Source organism: Pelobates fuscus, chromosome 10 (genome assembly GCF_036172605.1).
Source record: "Pelobates fuscus isolate aPelFus1 chromosome 10, aPelFus1.pri, whole genome shotgun sequence".
NCBI lineage: Eukaryota > Metazoa > Chordata > Amphibia > Anura > Pelobatidae > Pelobates > Pelobates fuscus.
This window is the reverse complement of record NC_086326.1, coordinates 127643573-127665123: the sequence shown is the minus strand read 5'-3', so window position 1 is coordinate 127665123 and position 21551 is coordinate 127643573. Positions and strand designations below refer to the sequence as shown.

The 21551-nt window shown below is 44.7% G+C and overlaps 1 protein-coding gene across 1 annotated transcript in view; it reads right to left on the bottom strand.

Annotated features, from left to right (window-relative positions):
* CDHR1 (cadherin related family member 1) overlaps positions 1–21551 on the bottom strand; it is a 166393-nt gene that overhangs the window by 88974 nt on the left and 55868 nt on the right. The window contains exons 7-10 of the mRNA XM_063435215.1: positions 20211–20327; positions 17640–17783; positions 16490–16568; positions 13451–13551 (exon numbers count right to left, since the gene is read on the bottom strand). Coding sequence (XP_063291285.1) covers positions 13451–13551; positions 16490–16568; positions 17640–17783; positions 20211–20327 — 441 coding nt within the window. The remainder of the gene's footprint in view (positions 1–13450; positions 13552–16489; positions 16569–17639; positions 17784–20210; positions 20328–21551) is intronic.

Sequence of the window (21551 nt, the reverse complement as noted above, 5' to 3'; positions counted from 1 at the left end):
CCCGCTCACAGACCCGTGTCGCAGATGATCCTAATACAGGCCGGGAGACCCAGGTAAGCCAAGCACCCACATGTAACCCCACTACGATAAGCAGGCCCATAGCTTGGGACACCCCAGAGGAGTTTGGGAGGGAAACTAGAGAGGACCCCACCCTCCAAAAGTATCGGGAATTAGCTGACAGTAGGGGGGACAGACAAGAACGTTTTCTATGGGATGGGGACAGGTTATACAGACTGACAGAAGGCAGAAAGAGAGGCTGTGTCCCTTCGCAGAAGCGCCAACTAGTGGTACCCAGAAAATACCGGTTGGAACTTCTTCGAATCGGCCACGACATTCCGTTGGCAGGGCATCTAGGGGGTAACCGTACCACCTTCAGGATCACCCAGACCTTCTTTTGGCCGGGGATCTCAAAGGATGTGCGACGTTACTGCAGTACTTGTGACGTATGCCAACGGGTAGGGAAGAGGGGGGATCACCCGAAAGCTCGACTGTTACCTATGCCTGTGATCGAGGAACCATTTAGCCGGGTGGCAGTCGACCTAGTAGGACCCCTACCTAACCCCAGTCCCTCTGGTAAGAAATACATCCTTACCGTAGTGGACTATGCTACTCGCTACCCGGAAGCCGTCGCTCTGACGAATATCCAGGCTGACACTGTCGCCAGTGCTTTAGTCGGGATATTCACCCGAGTGGGATTTCCTCAGGAAATCTTGTCCGATAGAGGGACCCAGTTTACCGCAGACCTAACCCAGCAGCTATGGAAGGTTTGTGGTATTAAGCCCCTACTTAGTTCCCCGTACCACCCTCAGACTAACGGTCTCTGTGAACGCTTTAACGGTACCCTAAAGCAATTGCTGCGGACCTTTACAGCGGAATACAGAGACTGGGAACGATTCTTGCCGCACCTCCTGTTCGCTTATCGGGAGGTGCCGCAGGAATCCACAGGGTTCTCTCCCTTTGAACTGCTCTATGGCCGGAGAGTACGAGGCCCTCTCGACCTCATCCGAGAGCACTGGGAGGGAGAGACAGAACATGAAGGTGTCCCCATCGTACCATATGTGCTGGAAATGCGGGACCGTATGGAACAGTTAGCCCGGATGGCACGGGACCATCTCCATGCGGCCCAGGGGCGTCAGAAACGTTGGTACGATCAGGGCGCCCGCCAGAGAACATTCCAAGTAGGCCAGAAGGTGCTGGTGCTTAGACCTGTCAAAGGGAACAAGCTCCAGACCTCCTGGCAGGGCCCTTACAAAGTGGTAGCACAGGTCTGTGACACCACCTATGTAATTGCCAGCAGCAAAGATGAAAGGATCCAGAAGTCCTTTCATGTAAACTTATTAAAAGAATATCAGGAAAGACCCGAGGATATAGCCGCCATATGTATACCAGCCACTGAAGACCCTGACAGCTTACCCATACCCGACCTATTAGCTAACTCGGAACCTAAGACCCTGCTCAATACCGTACAACTAGGGGAGCGGTTAACCCCCGCCAAAAAGGGGCAGATCCGACAACTGCTGACCGAGAAAGGGTTGACGTTTTCCAAGAGCCCGGGTACACCCCCTTAGCAACTCACTATGTAGAGACCCCAGGACAAACCCCTCTCCGACAAACTCCCTATAGGATCCCTGAGGCAGTAAAAGAGGAGATGAGGAAGGAAATCCAAGAGATGTTAAGACTGGGGGTGATAGAGCCATCTGACAGTCCGTGGGCCTCACCTGTGGTCCTAGTTCCCAAAAAGGATGGAACTACCCGGTTCTGTGTCGATTATCGACGTCTCAATGAGAGAACCGTGACAGACGCATATCCCATGCCCCGAGTAGACGAGCTATTAGATCGTATTGCCAGGGGACGTTATCTGACCACCATCGATTTGTGCAAAGGGTATTGGCAGATTCCCCTGGCCAAGGAGGCTATCCCTAAGTCGGCCTTTGTCACCCCATTTGGCTTGTACCAGTTCAAGGTCATGCCATTTGGGATGAAAAATGCCCCGGCTACATTTCAGCGCTTAGTGGACAGCCTCCTTGATGGCTTCCAGGATTTCGCTTGCGCGTACCTGGATGACATTGCGATTTATAGCGAAACCTGGGGAGAGCCCTTAAGGCATGTAGAGGCCGTACTGGATCAGATTCGGGCCGCAGGCTTGACTCTGAAACCAGAAAAGTGTAACTTTGGCATGGCCGAAGTCCAGTACCTGGGACACCGGGTGGGATGTGGGAAACAGCGCCCAGAACCCGCTAAAGTTGAAGCTGTAGCTAATTGGCCCACACCCCACACCAAAACTCAGGTCTTAGCATTTTTGGGGACGGCAGGATATTATAGGAGGTTTGTCCCTGACTATAGCACCATCGCAAAACCCTTGACAGACCTAACCAAAAAGAACTTACCTAGGATAGTCCTGTGGTCTCCCGCCTGTGAAACCGCCTTTCAGGCCCTAAAGAATGCTCTAATTCATGCACCTGTCCTGTCTGCCCCCGTCCCTAACAAAAGATTTGTCGTTCATACAGATGCATCCATGTATGGACTGGGGGCAGTTCTAAGCCAGGTCGGAGAAGATGGGGGCGAGCACCCTGTCGCGTATCTCAGTAGAAAACTGTTACCTAGAGAAGTGAGTTACGCGGCAGTGGAAGAGGAATGCTTGGCCCTGGTCTGGGCACTAAAGAAACTCACCCCATATTTGTACGGACAAGAATTTACCCTAATCACCGACCATAACCCCCTGGTATGGCTGAATAGAGTAGCTGGAGATAATGGACGTTTATTGAGATGGAGCCTAGCACTGCAACCTTACAACTTCTCCATTCAATACCGCCCTGGCAAGTTTAATGGGAATGCCGATGGTCTGTCCAGGCAAACAGAACTATTGCCCTAACAAGGGACCGGACAGCACCAAGTTGACCCGAAAAGGATCAATCCGGGTCTGCCGGAGTGTTCCACAAAAGGGGAGCAGTGTAACAGATCCTTACAAGTCTCTGGTGGCTGTGAAGCAAGCAAGGGAATTACAACTTAATCACCTATTCGTTTCATTTTCCTCGTTCGTATGATTCCGTACGAATTCCGTGTATAAAATATAGGTGGCCGCCATTTCGGGACTTTACACGTGTTCGCGGCCATCTTGTGCACAAACAGCGGTGTTTGCCTGTAACCGCATGGAACTAAAAACGGATACGCAAACAGGCGAACACCGCTGAATCCTCCAGACCTCCATAAGTTCGTACGGAAACTACCGAACGTCCCACCGTTCGGTAGTTATACTCAATCGTCTATGGGGATTTCAGCGAACCCCGCGATTCGAATGGATGGCAAGATTTTCGTACCTTTTTACCGTGCGAACAGAGACCGACCGCAAGGCCAAAACTCATGGAACTATTTTCGGCTAGTTGGTCTGTGCGGTCGGTCAAAACTTTGGAACTCTGTATCTCCCGAACCATTCATCCGAACGGGCTGATTTTTGGACAGATTGTTCCCCTAACCAAGACCTTTCAAGTGGTGCTGGACTTAAAGGTGTACCCCCTGTTTTTGGGGTACATCCAGAACTGGGGTAAAATATTGTACGTTATAATTGTGTTATGTGGTTATCTGAGGGGAGGAGACGTGGGGGTGTTACCCTGTGTATAATTGGTTGTTTTTATCCTCCCCCTGGGAGTGTCCTGTGTGTGCCTTTTCCTAATAAAAAGCAGGCTGGGTGTTCCAGTCCTCAGTTCATCTTGACCCTTCAAAACGTAGCCTCGTCTCGTTCTTGGAAGGGGATTATTTGGGATGTTATTCTGTTCCTGTTACAGCTGAACCTGATTCTCGCTCTGGATATCGTGGATGGGATTACATCAGCTTACTTCTCCACAGCAGCTTGCAGGGAAAAAGGACGTCTTCAACGGCAGATACCCTCTCTCTACCTGGGTAGCCGTTACATTGGTGGCAGCGGTGGGATGGTCCTTTTATCCAAAGAACAAGCGCTGAATGGAGTCACAGTATGCCAAGCTGAAAAGACCCACACTAAAGGATTTATTGGAGAATCGTGGTAGGAGTGCCAGCAACAGACCACGGAGGGAGCTGATAGCTGACCTGCTGGAGCTGGACGAGATGGATAGGTCCATGGAGGTAACTGAACCCATGGCACCCATCAGTGAGGACGATGTGATTACTGCAATTGTACAGCGGAGATTAGCTTTGTATACAGTCACGTCTACAGAACTAATAACCCAACTGTTCCGGGAAGCAAGGGAAGAGATCCAAACCAAGAGGGAACAAGAAATGGAACTGGTAAGAGCAAGACAGCTCACTACATAGACAGTTCCTACCCCGCTACCCACTACTACGGTAAAGAAAATTCCCTTCACTGCATTTAAAACCTTTGTGGAAAATGAAGAGGAAATTGATGGGTATTTGGCTGACTTTGAAAGGCAGTGCTCTCTACGTCAAATACCACCAGAGCAATGGGTCACTATCCTGGCGGGAAAACTGTCAGGAAAAGCTAATGAGGCTTTTCGAGCACTCACTACAGAGGAGATCACGCAGTACCAAAAAGTAAAAGAGGCACTGCTCACCAGGTATGCGGTAACCCCAGAAGCATACCGTCGCCGCTTCCGGGAGTCCAAAAAGAAAGCTGTGGACTCCCACATGGAATGGGCCAACCGACTACAAAGAGTGGCATCACATTGGGTTCAAGGGTGTAAGGCCAACACCGGAGAGGAGGTATTGCAGTTGTTCTTAATGGAACATTTCTTCCAAGATTTGGCTGCGGACATACAAGACTGGGTACGAGACCGGCGCCCCGCTAATTTAAATGAGGCGGCTCGGCTGGCCGATGAATACGCCGAGACGAGGAGAGTAAGCCAGGGTACTACACGACAAGCTCATAAGATAGAGCCACGTACCCCAGCCGCTGTCTCACGCCCAGAGTTTCGAGCTCCGGTCCCACCAGGACCACCACGTCCTCAGGGGCCTACCAACTACCCCCGGGATTTGTCAAAGGTGACGTGCCATCACTGCGGCAACCTCGGACATATTGCCCGATATTGTCCCCTAAGATCTAATAACAACAACTGGAGACGTACAACTCCCAACACAGAGGCCCCTGCATCACGACCCGCTGCGGCTCACTGTCTGGAAGCCGAAATGGGCCCTGAGGAATGTCTGGGGATTTTGTATGAAGCAGATCCCATACAAGCTGCTTCTCCAGATAACCGACAACATCACCGACAGGAGGTTCGAGTGAATGGACAAATAGCACAAGGCCTAAGAGACACCGGGGCTACCATCACTTTGATCCAAAAACACCTAGTAAAGCCAGAGAATGTGTCTACCCGCACTGTTGCTGTTCGGGTCGCCGGGGGCGCTGTTTTTCGCTTGCCCACTGCCCGAGTACACTTAGACTGGGGAGTCGGATCAGGAAAAACCACAGTTGGTATTATGGACAACTTGCCTGCCGAGGTCGTATTGGGAAATGACATTGGCCCTTTGACTTCAGCATATTTGCCCACACCGGCTGCCGCTTGTCCCGTAACCACCCGCTCACAGACCCGTGTCGCAGATGATCCTAATACAGGCCGGGAGACCCAGGTAAGCCAAGCACCCACATGTAACCCCACTACGATAAGCAGGCCCATAGCTTGGGACACCCCAGAGGAGTTTGGGAGGGAAACTAGAGAGGACCCCACCCTCCAAAAGTATCGGGAATTAGCTGACAGTAGGGGGGACGGACAAGAACGTTTTCTATGGGATGGGGACAGGTTATACAGACTGACAGAAGGCAGAAAGAGAGGCTGTGTCCCTTCGCAGAAGCGCCAACTAGTGGTACCCAGAAAATACCGGTTGGAACTTCTTCGAATCGGCCACGACATTCCGTTGGCAGGGCATCTAGGGGGTAACCGTACCACCTTCAGGATCACCCAGACCTTCTTTTGGCCGGGGATCTCAAAGGATGTGCGACGTTACTGCAGTACTTGTGACGTATGCCAACGGGTAGGGAAGAGGGGGGATCACCCGAAAGCTCGACTGTTACCTATGCCTGTGATCGAGGAACCATTTAGCCGGGTGGCAGTCGACCTAGTAGGACCCCTACCTAACCCCAGTCCCTCTGGTAAGAAATACATCCTTACCGTAGTGGACTATGCTACTCGCTACCCGGAAGCCGTCGCTCTGACGAATATCCAGGCTGACACTGTCGCCAGTGCTTTAGTCGGGATATTCACCCGAGTGGGATTTCCTCAGGAAATCTTGTCCGATAGAGGGACCCAGTTTACCGCAGACCTAACCCAGCAGCTATGGAAGGTTTGTGGTATTAAGCCCCTACTTAGTTCCCCGTACCACCCTCAGACTAACGGTCTCTGTGAACGCTTTAACGGTACCCTAAAGCAATTGCTGCGGACCTTTACAGCGGAATACAGAGACTGGGAACGATTCTTGCCGCACCTCCTGTTCGCTTATCGGGAGGTGCCGCAGGAATCCACAGGGTTCTCTCCCTTTGAACTGCTCTATGGCCGGAGAGTACGAGGCCCTCTCGACCTCATCCGAGAGCACTGGGAGGGAGAGACAGAACATGAAGGTGTCCCCATCGTACCATATGTGCTGGAAATGCGGGACCGTATGGAACAGTTAGCCCGGATGGCACGGGACCATCTCCATGCGGCCCAGGGGCGTCAGAAACGTTGGTACGATCAGGGCGCCCGCCAGAGAACATTCCAAGTAGGCCAGAAGGTGCTGGTGCTTAGACCTGTCAAAGGGAACAAGCTCCAGACCTCCTGGCAGGGCCCTTACAAAGTGGTAGCACAGGTCTGTGACACCACCTATGTAATTGCCAGCAGCAAAGATGAAAGGATCCAGAAGTCCTTTCATGTAAACTTATTAAAAGAATATCAGGAAAGACCCGAGGATATAGCCGCCATATGTATACCAGCCACTGAAGACCCTGACAGCTTACCCATACCCGACCTATTAGCTAACTCGGAACCTAAGACCCTGCTCAATACCGTACAACTAGGGGAGCGGTTAACCCCCGCCAAAAAGGGGCAGATCCGACAACTGCTGACCGAGAAAGGGTTGACGTTTTCCAAGAGCCCGGGTACACCCCCTTAGCAACTCACTATGTAGAGACCCCAGGACAAACCCCTCTCCGACAAACTCCCTATAGGATCCCTGAGGCAGTAAAAGAGGAGATGAGGAAGGAAATCCAAGAGATGTTAAGACTGGGGGTGATAGAGCCATCTGACAGTCCGTGGGCCTCACCTGTGGTCCTAGTTCCCAAAAAGGATGGAACTACCCGGTTCTGTGTCGATTATCGACGTCTCAATGAGAGAACCGTGACAGACGCATATCCCATGCCCCGAGTAGACGAGCTATTAGATCGTATTGCCAGGGGACGTTATCTGACCACCATCGATTTGTGCAAAGGGTATTGGCAGATTCCCCTGGCCAAGGAGGCTATCCCTAAGTCGGCCTTTGTCACCCCATTTGGCTTGTACCAGTTCAAGGTCATGCCATTTGGGATGAAAAATGCCCCGGCTACATTTCAGCGCTTAGTGGACAGCCTCCTTGATGGCTTCCAGGATTTCGCTTGCGCGTACCTGGATGACATTGCGATTTATAGCGAAACCTGGGGAGAGCCCTTAAGGCATGTAGAGGCCGTACTGGATCAGATTCGGGCCGCAGGCTTGACTCTGAAACCAGAAAAGTGTAACTTTGGCATGGCCGAAGTCCAGTACCTGGGACACCGGGTGGGATGTGGGAAACAGCGCCCAGAACCCGCTAAAGTTGAAGCTGTAGCTAATTGGCCCACACCCCACACCAAAACTCAGGTCTTAGCATTTTTGGGGACGGCAGGATATTATAGGAGGTTTGTCCCTGACTATAGCACCATCGCAAAACCCTTGACAGACCTAACCAAAAAGAACTTACCTAGGATAGTCCTGTGGTCTCCCGCCTGTGAAACCGCCTTTCAGGCCCTAAAGAATGCTCTAATTCATGCACCTGTCCTGTCTGCCCCCGTCCCTAACAAAAGATTTGTCGTTCATACAGATGCATCCATGTATGGACTGGGGGCAGTTCTAAGCCAGGTCGGAGAAGATGGGGGCGAGCACCCTGTCGCGTATCTCAGTAGAAAACTGTTACCTAGAGAAGTGAGTTACGCGGCAGTGGAAGAGGAATGCTTGGCCCTGGTCTGGGCACTAAAGAAACTCACCCCATATTTGTACGGACAAGAATTTACCCTAATCACCGACCATAACCCCCTGGTATGGCTGAATAGAGTAGCTGGAGATAATGGACGTTTATTGAGATGGAGCCTAGCACTGCAACCTTACAACTTCTCCATTCAATACCGCCCTGGCAAGTTTAATGGGAATGCCGATGGTCTGTCCAGGCAAACAGAACTATTGCCCTAACAAGGGACCGGACAGCACCAAGTTGACCCGAAAAGGATCAATCCGGGTCTGCCGGAGTGTTCCACAAAAGGGGAGCAGTGTAACAGATCCTTACAAGTCTCTGAAGCAAGCAAGGGAATTACAACTTAATCACCTATTCGTTTCATTTTCCTCGTTCGTATGATTCCGTACGAATTCCGTGTATAAAATATAGGTGGCCGCCATTTCGGGACTTTACACGTGTTCGCGGCCATCTTGTGCACAAACAGCGGTGTTTGCCTGTAACCGCATGGAACTAAAAATGGATACGCAAACAGGCGAACACCGCTGAATCCTCCAGACCTCCATAAGTTCGTACGGAAACTACCGAACGTCCCACCGTTCGGTAGTTATACTCAATCGTCTATGGGGATTTCAGCGAACCCCGCGATTCGAATGGATGGCAAGATTTTCGTACCTTTTTACCGTGCGAACAGAGACCGACCGCAAGGCCAAAACTCATGGAACTATTTTCGGCTAGTTGGTCTGTGCGGTCGGTCAAAACTTTGGAACTCTGTATCTCCCGAACCATTCATCCGAACGGGCTGATTTTTGGACAGATTGTTCCCCTAACCAAGACCTTTCAAGTGGTGCTGGACTTAAAGGTGTACCCCCTGTTTTTGGGGTACATCCAGAACTGGGGTAAAATATTGTACGTTATAATTGTGTTATGTGGTTATCTGAGGGGAGGAGACGTGGGGGTGTTACCCTGTGTATAATTGGTTGTTTTTATCCTCCCCCTGGGAGTGTCCTGTGTGTGCCTTTTCCTAATAAAAAGCAGGCTGGGTGTTCCAGTCCTCAGTTCATCTTGACCCTTCAAAACGTAGCCTCGTCTCGTTCTTGGAAGGGGATTATTTGGGATGTTATTCTGTTCCTGTTACAGCTGAACCTGATTCTCGCTCTGGATATCGTGGATGGGATTACATCAGCTTACTTCTCCACAGCAGCTTGCAGGGAAAAAGGACATCTTCAACGGCAGATACCCTCTCTCTACCTGGGTAGCCGTTACAGATGGCCTCTTATTCTTCATAGTTTCCACATTTGTTTCATGTAGCCACTCTCATTGGGTCTGCTGTTATAGTAGAATTCAAGCCGGTTTAGCTTCTTGTTTCATGTCTAGAAATGGTTTAGCTTCTCATTTCATGTTGAGAATGCAAACAGGTCCAGCTTCTCGTTTTGTGTCTAGAAATGGGTTGTTCCAGTAGCCCACGTATCGTCAGGTTGACATCAGACGTGGACCTTGTTAATTTGGGTGATCTCTGAGCCAGCATGACTCTCTTGGTTCATGTTGCTCTCATATAATTGGGAGCGATATATATCATTAGGTGGTTTACCCAGGGACACTTACTGGTGCAGTGGTCGGACCAGGATTCGAAGCTGGGTTTCCCAGCTCTAAAGCAGTGACATTACTAGGCTAACCAGTCGATATAAGATATCCACACACAGACATATATACGATGTGCAATTGCTACCTCTTATTGTGCTACCTGTGTGGTTGCAAACCTTAGCAATGCAGATCATCCCAAAAACTGATTTTCCTTTAACCCCTTCCCGACCGCGGACGTATCAGGTACGTCCGACAAAAAAGGTCTTTAAGGACCTCGGACGTACCTGATACGTCCGCGGCTATTTTGAGCGCTGGAAGAGATTGTGATCACTTCCAGCCACTCTGATAGTATTGCAGCGATGACTCAATGTTGTCAAGGCACTCAGCGAAGATATAATAATATATATAAAAAAAAAAATCTATATTAAACCCCCTCCCTCCCCCAGCCATGTGGCTCCCAAGATGGCGCTGCCTTTCTAAAGGCAGTGCATCATGGGGCTTCTGGGGGTGTCACATCATAGGGGCAGGCTAGGGTCATCCAATTACAGCTTTCCCCAAAAACAATTTTATTCCAAGTATGTTCCATATTTGTCTGATCAGTGTGGATCTCCCTCCCTCTCTTCACTTGTGTTTTAGTGAGAGAGGGAGAGGGATCTGTGTTTTAGCTAGAGAGATTTGGGTAGTTTTAGGAAGGGATTTGTAAAATCTTGAGACCCAAAGGCTCTTTTCAGAGCCATTAACCTCCTATCTTGCCAGTAATCACTATAATCACAGGCTCTTGCACAGCAGCACTTTTTTTGCTGTCTGTGCATTTTTTAGGGGTTCATTTTTTTGTTATTTTTTTTATTTTGCGAGACGCAAAAGCTCTTTTCAGAGCTATTAACCCCTGTCCTGCCAGTCACCACTGTATAGATCACAGGGTCTTGCACAGCAGCACTTATTTTAGGGGTTATTTTTTAGAGGTTTTTTTTTAAAGATCACTAAGTAAAGTGATTGTGATCATGTTACAGAGGTCATATAGCACTGAGCAGGCGTATGCCATCCTTGCGCTAAAGTCTGATGCGCCTATGTCAGACTCCGACCCTGATTTTGACCCTGCCAGGTGCTCAGATACACTATCACTAGATACAGTGTCTGCTGCTAGTGATGGATCTAGTTATGTTGTATCTGTGCCTGCTAGTACCCCTGCCAGAAGGAGACGTGCTGCTATAGCTGGTAGTACTGCCTCATTGTCAGAGGCCAGATATCCCACCATTTACTGCAAATCCTGGCATCAATTTGGATGTCGCAGGATTTAGCAATCAGCTGTTTATGGAGGTGTTTCTGGGTGATAATGTATTGGGGAACATTGTCGCCCAAACTAATTTATATGTCGATCAGTTCCGTGCTGCAAAGCCTGACTCTTTTTTTTGGAAAAACAGCAATGGGCCCCCATCGATATGCCAGAATTTAATAAGATTCTGGGCATTGACTATGCTGATGGGCATTATAAAGAAGCCCTCCATCCGCTCCTACTGGAACAGTAGCCCCCTCTGCTCTACCCTCATTTACTCCCTATGAATGTCGAGGAAGAGGTATGAAATGATTCTGCATTTCATGCACTTCAGCAACAACAGCCTGTGCCCCCTAGGGAGCATCCCCAGTTTGACAGGCTGTATAAAATCCACCCCCTGATTACCCACTTCCATGTACGTCCGCAGGGTGGGCGGGGGGGGGGGGGGGGGCACTTGCCCACCCTGGATTTTTCAGCTTGTTCTGTTATTTTTCGTGTGGATATTGAAAATACAGTGCAATACCAGCGCCGGCCAGTAGGTGCGCAGTGTGCGGAGAGAGGCAGGGATAGGAAGCTACATCTTATCCCTGCTTCTCTCTGCTGACTGAATCCGCAGGGGAGCAGCACAGAGTGAGGCATGGAGGGGCAGCCTACAGATCAGGTAAGTGAGGCATGGGGGGGCAGCCTTCAGATCAGGTAAGTGAGGCATGGGGGGGCAGCCTTCAGATCAGGTAAGTGAATGGGGGGGCAGCCTACAGATCAGGTAAGTGAGGCATGGGGGGCCAACCTACAGATCAGCTAAGTGAGGCATGGTGGGCCAGCCTTCAGATCAAGTAAGTGAGGCATAGGGGGGCAGCCTACAGATCAGGTAAGTGAGGCATGGGGGGGCAGCCTACAGATCAGGGAAGTGAGGCATGCGTGGCAGCCTACAGATCAGGGAAGTAAGGCATGCGTGGCAGCCTACAGATCAGGGAAGTAAGGCATGGGGGAGCAGCCTACAGATCAGGGAAGTGAGGCATGGGGGGCAGCCTTCAGATCAGAGAAGTGAGGCATGGAGGGGCGTCCTACAGATCAGGGAAGTGAGGCATGAGGACAGTGGTGTATCCTGGTTTTGTGCTGCCCTAGGCGTTTCAAAAATGTCCCAAAAGGGTCATGGGTGCATGATGACCAGCTGTTAAAATTCCAAGTTGGAAAACTGAAAAAGCGCACCCTCCAAATAAGGTCTTTTAGCCACCAGAGAACCCAAAACACCTATACATGGGTGGTATTGCTGTACTCAGGAGATGTTGCTGAACACATATTGGGGTGTCCTTTGGCAGTAACACCTAACAGGAGCTGAGAATCCATGCCTAAAGTTCGAAAAAGTGTGTTTTAAAACAAAAAAAATGTCATCATATATTTTTTTCTAGTAAATTATATGATATGATGAAAATAATGGTATGTTTAGAAAGACCATTTAATGGTGAGAAAAACAATATATAATATGTGTGGGTACAGTAATTGAGTAAGAGGAAAATTACAGCTAAACACAAACACCGCAGATATTTAAAAAGAGCCCTGGTCCTTAACAGTAAGAAAATTTAAAAACGGCCTCGTCACTAAGGGGTTAAAATATACACAACAAGTTTGTATTTGTTGCTATTATTATGAATGATTAAATTCTAATTTATTTTTATATCCATCTATTCCTTCTACAAGAGTTTCAAAAATTTACCTTGGCACAGCAGTAACACACTACCAAAAGGCTACCAACTCATGGCTTAGCATATAGATGGAACTACTAACTAGAGAACAGGATTAAAATTTCCATAGTTAGCATACATCATAATACCTCTACCCATTCATTGTCGGTAATATCCTTGTAATAGACAGAATATTATGGGAATTGCAAATAAATGAAGCTATTGGGCCAAAGTTGAACAGCCCTGGCATAGAGATGTTTTACTAATTGGTCATAGTATAGAGAGAGCAAATAGCACAATTTGACCCTTAGCTGGTATAAGGACTTTAGACGCTTAGCTTGAAATGGCAACTATCCTCTTTCACGTTGCATCAATTTTTCTTTCCACGCTGTGCCATGTTGAGCTCTTTTATGGAGTAATATTGCTGCGTAATTCCTGTTCTCAGAATGACACCATGCTACCTGGTCTCGGCATTGTGTATTTTACTTTATAATACCTAAAGGACTGACGGTTCATTGTTCAGTTGCTACTAACTAAGTGACTTCTCCTGAGCTCTTCTGCATTTTATCATGTATTCCGTTGCCATTGATATCCCAGAAATGCTATCTGTAATATGCTATTAGACTTATTCTCTGCAAACAACACCATGCTATTGGACTCCAGGACTATTCACCGCCAACATGCTTCCAGTTTTACTATTGCTATTCTGCATTCATTATTACTGTTAATCCAAATAACATTACTTTTCAGTGTATATACAGTTTTTCAGTACCTGAATTTTCAGTTCGTAGACCTCTTTCTTGAGTTCATTTGGATGTTTGACTAGTGTAATCACTCCAGTAGCATTGTTGATAGCAAACGCTCCATCACTTCCTGTCATCAATAGAAAATATGGCTTACTGTTGTACAACAAGATTATTGCATAAAAACAGAAACTGTATTAATGGAATACTCTAGGCACTATACCCACTTTACTTTATTTAAGTGGTTATGATCATCTGATACTGCCCCTGTAGTTTACCGCATTAATTTGATATAACTGTGGCAAAACAGTGATGGGTACTTCACTAACAGGCACTCATTGGAATGAGTTGGTACATTAATGCTGTCATGGACAGGTTTGTGGGCACTGCTCTCTGAGAGTCAGCAAGTCCATGCAGTAAAAATTAAAGTAGGGACCACACTCCATTTCCATGAACCATAAGTTCCTGGGAATGGAGTGCCAATACATCTTGGAATGGAGTTTCAATAAATCTACCTAAAATTTGACCTTGTGAGTGCTTGAAGCTTTCGTACTACATGCAAGTCCATGTCCAAGATTTATTGATGCATTTTTTGTCTTTGATGATTGCTGTGTGCATCTGTGGCCATGGGTTGCAGCAATCATCACAAAGACAAGTCACTTTTTGGACTTGTAAGCACTTGCTCCCAGTAAACAGCACCTGCAAGTCCCTATGCATCAGTACATACATATTCAGTGATATCATAGAAGGGAAGCCTTTTTCCTAGCTCTCTGATTGACATGGCTTTTAGGCAGCGCTACAACCTCTACATTTTGATTGTGAAAAAAAATAGTTCTTTAAAGGAATTATAAGAAACAATATCCTGCAACCATACCCAAAATAATATATGAAACTGGAGAGAGAGAGAAAATTTCAGTTTCAAAGAAATATAGTGCGACATTTTGAAACTCGAGGAACTTCACAAAATAATCCTATAGATAATCCTATAGATAGGGATGCAGCGCATGTGGGTATAGGGGATGTAGCATGTGTGTGAATAGGGGATTAGTATTGTGTTTGTGTATGTGAATTAGTGTTCCTGGGTAAAGAGAATGTGGCAACTGTATGGTGCGTTTGTATTGAGGTTGTAGTGTGTGTGCGTGTGTTAGATGCAGTGTATTTAGGAAATGTAATGTATGTGTTTAGGGGATATGGTGTGTGTTTGTAGGGGTGTAATATTTGTGTTAATGGATTGTTGTATATGAGTGTGTATATGTGTGTGTGTGTTTGTGTATAAGGAATTCAGGAAGTATTGGAGTAATGGAGGAAGTATGTGTGTATAAGGGATGTATGTTAATTTGTGGGGTGGGATAGGGATATTCTGTAGTGGTGTGAGCGGGGGCAGTTTATATATTTCTTATTTCATTTTTTGGTTTGTTTTAGCTTAGTTTATTTCCCACTCTCTAGTTCTTATTTCTGGACAGGGAGATGACAAATGCTGATCCATGGGGGCCCAGTGATGAGGGACTGTAGCCTGCACCTCCACCAGGTGCAGACTGAGCATGCACTTTTCATGAGCTACAGTACGAATTAGTATTAAAGCATTTCTGTGATAACACGTGGCAAGGCTTTTAATGGTTGGGCTTCAGGGGGGAATACTCTCTTTGTGCACCAGGTGGAGGTGAAGACTAGAGTCTACCAGGCTGCTTTCCTGCCACAGAGACTACATTGTCCTCAGTTTTATATATATATATATATATATATATATATATATATATATATGTGGTCGGGACAAAGATCGAAGGTATTCAATAAGGTTTGAGCTATACCTTGTGGTGTGCCAAAACAAACAAGTATGCTGGAAAAAAGAGGGCCCACCTACTGAAAGAGTATTATACGGAGAGATTGGTGGGGTTCCAACCATCAACAGAACATCAGGAGGTAGCTGGAGAGAAGTAGATATCGGTTGGACAAAGCCCCTCCCACAATTCCAGGCATACTGTCTTTACATACACACACACACACACATACATACATACAATCGGAATATAGGATGCTGGCAGTTTATTTACTCAAAATGTTGTCCTATATTTTGAAAAACAAAGAGTTTTTTATTTCACACACATTTGTTTGAGCTTTATTTTCCAGTTATTCCATGGACACATAAATAACACATAGAAGAGGATTACAATCATCAAGAAGTCAAGCTTAAGTGGTCACAATCTTTACGAAGATGATTTATCATCACCATAACAACCAAAATGACTTCATAAATCACTTTCTAGCTAAATAACTAATACTCTGAAAATTGACAAATTGCTTTACACTCTAGTAGAACTAAAACCACTAACATTTCCCTTGGGTTGATGCTTTTGCAGGGTAACATTACCATACATATACATATAATAGTCAATGCTTTATCAAGTAATGCAAATAAAATACAAATAAGCACTGTTAAAGTAATATAATAGATACACATATCCAATATGCCCAAAATGTCTGCTTTGATCATGCTTAAAGGAACATACACTCATATTAATGTAAAATTGGAATACAACAATTCATTCCATTTTAATTATTGTTACTGTCGATAATTGTCAATCAGAGATTCAACTGCAAAGTCTGTCCATTGTTTGACAAGACTGTGTGATCGATGATGATGTCAAGAGTACAACCTGGGTTTACTTCAATTACATTTTCTTATGTCAGTACCATTACGAGCAGAAAATAAATCTGCAGTTTTTAGATTGTGAGTGTATTGAAAGCATTCATACAATACCGGATGATGGCCACAACATGTTACGGATTGAATACTGGCAATGTATTATGGTCAGTGCTTTATCATTTACAGGATACAGAATGAGTAAAATGTAATAAAGTTTGTACATATAGCAGAGGTGTGTGTAATGGGTGTGCCGGTTGTACGCGAGAACCCCTTAATGCAGGGTCAAGTTGTCCTCTATGTCCCCTGTTTAGGTCTCCAAGGAAACTTTTGAGCTGGGGTTAGCATCTTGTGTTTTTGGTTAAACAAATCATGACCATCTCTGTATACGTCTAGTTATCAGAACAAAAATATTGTTTCTACTTACCATCCACAAGAGAATAATAGATAATGTTGGGGATTCCCCTGTCCCCGTCATACGCCATCACAGTAAATATTTCAGATCCCTGTTGATGTAAAAGAGATTGTTAGTTATACACCATGTATAGCAAAGTTAAATTAATTATATTATTACATAATAATAACAATAAGTTTATTAGAAATATAAACAGTACTGTTATATGATTTTTATGCTTCTAAATATATTTTGTTTTAATTGTCATATTGGAGCTTGTTGCATTAGTCATACCTTGAAAGGGACACTACACTGTCCAAACATGTAAATAAATATAAATCACTAATTAATCGCGATACCGTAGATTAATTTAATTATGCATTTTCTCATTAGGGTTATATCTAAAAACAGCTTGCAAAAGCTGCAGTTCTTTTCTCTGAAACCTTCGCTAACACTCCCCTTACATCCCCGCCCATACTTTCTGTGGCTGTCCAATCACAGACTTCCCAATGCAGCTCAATGAGAAGTCTTTGCCAGGCAATGCCTACCTCTTGAGTTTAGTTCCACTGAGCTAAACATTTAGGAAGTAATGGGATCAGTTGTCTCATTGACAGCCAGGGGGTGTTCCAAGGTTAATTTATAAATGTATGATTTATAAATGTGCCAATTTTTATTGAAATATGCTCTTTTTGTAAAATGAAAAGAGGACACATTCTTCGCTCATAAAGCACTTCAGCAAAATTGAGTTTTTAATGGAGATATTAATGAGATGAAATACAATACAATACGCTTTTTATGGGCCTTTATGATACAATATATAACACATGAACATTGTTTTTTTTATCACATTTGGCAAATTTGCACATGGTCAAAATCAGAACATTTGTTGATTTATTAAAAGCAAGTTACTTGTTTTAAGCTTCACAGACTTTGTTCAAAAAAAGTTCAGTTACACATCGGGCTTAGCTTCTTAACTTTTTTTTTAACTTTTGCTTGCTGTAAAATTATAAAGCACTTTCAAGCTGACTAGGATCACCATATAAAATGTCTTTACCATTAAAAATCAATTACAATAAGACAGGTATTGTATAAAGGTAAAAAAAAAAAAAATGGAAGAAATAAAGGTGAAAAAAATAAAGCAGTCAAAACCATAAGGGGATTCTCCAGCATAAGAGAAACTTACCATTATAGTGTCCTCGTATACATAACCATAGTATGGTGTGCCTATAAATATTGGAGGAGAATCCTGCACATCTTCAACATTTACAGTTACAGTGGTTGTTGAAGAAAAGATCTGGTATTTGCCATGAAGTTTGCCTCCTCCATCCTGTAAGTGGCATTGTATAAATATAAAATAGTAAAAGGTAATCAATTTATTTACAGAAGAAGCAATACAGACTTTTTTTCTAAATCTGTTGTCAAGGGGGTGTAATGGCGGGTTTTGTACAATAATTTTACCTGACTTTACAACAATGATGCCTATTTCTACTAGACTTGGGCGCTGCAGAAATGTAAAAATGTCATCCTTTTGTCCATTTGTTTCTGGACAAAATTCCACCATTATTTTTGTTTTGGAATTTGAACAATTAAAATTTTAATTGCAACCCCTCCGTGTCTTTTGTCCCCAGAGTCCCTTACATGGGTGTCTGTCGATCCATCCCCTTGTGGTGTCTTAGCCCCACAAGTTTACCTTCATATAGCATGGCCAAGTTTACCTTAGTAGAGCATGTTCTGATTTGCCTCCTGCCATACACCCGGAGATGTGCCCCCGAGTCGATACGCCCATGGCGACTGCCGGCCCTAATTAGTATAACCAAACCAATCAGAGCACTCTGACTCAAATTGTATGGCATGGGGAACGTTATAATGCTTTCCCTGCCCTAGAAGCTCAGTCTGAGCAGAGCTCTTGTGGGGTGATTTTTTTAATTTTATTTTTACGATCTGGTCCTTTTTTTTTTTTCTTTTTTTTACTAGCAACCATATGGATTTTTATTTGGCCTTTTTGGAGATGAAAAAACATGGAAGAAAAAAAAAGAGATATCTAATGGTATTATTTTTTTTATTTTACAGGTATTAAGTTTATTCTCCACCTCACTATTATTAGGGTGAGCAGTCGGTAGGTTACTTTTTATGGGGAGTAACTAGAGACTTGGGGACCTATAGTCATGGGGGGAGGATTATTTTTATTATTAGCTCCCACCCATCGCCAATGGGTGGGGGTTGGGGTGGACAATAGGTACACCCCTAACTTAATTTCTTAAGGATCCCAGCTGCTGGGGGTTAGGGCGGACAATAGTTCCACTCATCATTATTATTTAGGGCCCCCACCCACCAGCAATAGGTGGGGTTTGAGGGGGGGACAGTTGCCCCAAATTTTTATTTAGGGCCCACACCTGCCAATGTTTGGGGTGGGGGAACACAGTATCCCCAGTTTATTATTTTTAAATTCCCCAACTGCTGCCACTGGGTGTGGGGTGGTGGAGCGCTATGTCCTCGAGTTCATTTGTTTTATGAGAGAGAGTTTCCACATTTAGTTTAATAGCCCCTACTGGCCTGTCAATGGTGCCCTTCTACAATTTGCATTGTCAGTTGGAATGCTCTCATTGGTTAGCTTATAACCCACCTCTCATCTCATGGCACTTGTCTGGGAATATTTTAAGGGTGGAGACATCAGGGAGGGACTAGTGTCAAGTCTACCCCCCAGGTATTTTACAGGCACCATCCCTTGTTTTATTAGTTGGGAAGCAATAGGTGACCATTTCCTATTTGTTTGTTACACTGAGCGTTGTGTACACTGTTATGTAGATATGACCCCACCTGCTGCATGGCGGGTGTGAGGGAATATGGGATGTTTAAAACCATATTGCCCTCTTAAGGTAAATAAAGTATGTACAAGTCAAGTAACTTGGTCCTATCAAAGTCTAAGTCCTATCAAAGACCATAAGTCTGGTCAATTGATCTTAAGATGAGGGGTAGATCAAATCCACTTAAACACTCTTAGATGGAAAAGATGGTGACGTAAGTAAAAATTAGGCAACACCATAGCAGTTCATTCAGGAGTGACCATTAACTGCCAAGGTACCGGAATTACCTACGGTAGTATAACTGGGATAAATCATGAATCTGGATTAAAAAGAATAAGAGTGAGCCCCTAAAATTACAATTAAAAACATTTAACTCTGGGCCCTGATTTTAAGAATCCTGAGAAGGTTTATTTGACAAGTTGCTGTACGTGAGCTAGTTGATAGCTTCACAATTGTGAGTGTATTTTCATTTGATTTATAATACAATGCTTTTCAAACAATATCACACTATCAGAATTTTCCTGTGTTTATTGTCATTTTATATTTCATCTGCTGATCCATTATCCTACGTACTTACTATGAATGTTCCACTATAACTATTTATTTGGGACTGTTTGGTTACTAAGCCAAGAATATTTACTTTATTTGCAATCTTGCATTTTTCTTCACTGCCACTAGGTGCAGCCTGTTTTTTTTTTGTTTTGTTTTTTGTGTGTGTGTATTTAATAACAACCTGGTAAGATGGATGGAAATATATGACTAATGCTAAATGTGCTATTTGAAAATTTTAATCCATAATAGTATATAGTTTGGGGGAGGTTTAGGGTAATGAGATTTTCTGTAGGTATTTTATTTTCCTCACATTTGTTTTGAAGGGAAAAGGTTTTCTGTTGGAGGATATGAAGATGTATTATACAAATATAACATATGTAAGTATAAAACTGACATACCTTGGCTAACACTGTAACAAAATGAGTTCTGGATTTTTCAAAGTCTAAAGGCAGCCCAGTTTTTATCCTTAAGATTCCACTGTGACGATCTATTGTAAATCTAGTGCCATGAGTATTCTGAAATAAAAAATGTTAAATGATTTTTTTTTAAAAAGTAAATTTTGAGATTTCACAATTTAAGCAGAAGTAAATAAGTAATTATTCATTTAATGTGCAGTATATTAAATTGTAATACTTAAACGTCCAACCCTAACCAGTAAATATCACTGGTTAGGGTTGGAAAAATGAAAAAAAAACAGGTAATTTCACTAATCTGTCCTTGCCTAAATACAGTCTCCTGTATATTCTAAAGAGTAGTCATAAACTCTAGATTTTAAGTCCTAATAGAAAAGAGCATTTAAGTTAATATCAAAGATTGAGGAAGACATGCCATTCACAAATGTTAGAAGTTAAATTCACTCTATAGCCAAATTGCTAGCAAATAGATAATGGGGAAATGTCAAAAGATGAATTGAGTTTATTCAGGGCCGGATTTACATGGCAGGTGCTTGTAGCACAGAATTCTAAGGTGTCACCCCCCCAAAACAAAAATAAAAAGTAAATAGGCAGATAAAGTGAGTGTTATGTATTTATTAAAAATGTATCCAAAGACATGTGGAGTTTAAAGTGAATTTGCAAAGTACTAACTCTTCTATGGTTGATAGTAAAAGTGCAGGACTGCGGAGTTACCACATATGTCCATGGTACTAGCAAAAATTAGGGACAACTATTTAATGGACAAATTAACAGCACAAATCTGCAGCACCATAACCACCTTCCACAAAGTATGGGCCCTATGGGAACAATATGAAGATTAGCCTCTTAGATGGTCAAGTGTCACACCGAGCATGGCACTCCTCCTCTGGGGATAGATGGAGTTGAGATAGAACTGAGGGGTGAAAGGGAGATGGAGCTGGGTGGGAGAGAGAAAGATGGAGCTGAGGGGTTAGTGAGAGATAGAGCTGAGGGGGATAGAGTAAAGATAGGGAGGTGAGCTGGGGGAGAGAGGGAGATGGAGTTGTGAGATGTGGAGAGGAGAAAGAGAGATGGATATATGGGGAGAGAAGTATGGAGCTGGGTGGGTGAGAGGCAGATAAAACTTACAGGGAAAGAAGGAGATGGAGGTGAGGTGTGATAGTGGGATGAAGTGGAGATGGAACTGGGGAGAGAGAGAGAGAGAGATGGGGCTGGGTGGAAGAGAGGGAGATGGAGCTGGGTGGGAGAGAGGGAAGTGGAGCTGTGGGGAGAGAGGGAGGAAGAAGAGGTTTCCAGGGCATCATTGGAAGGATACAGCCCATAATC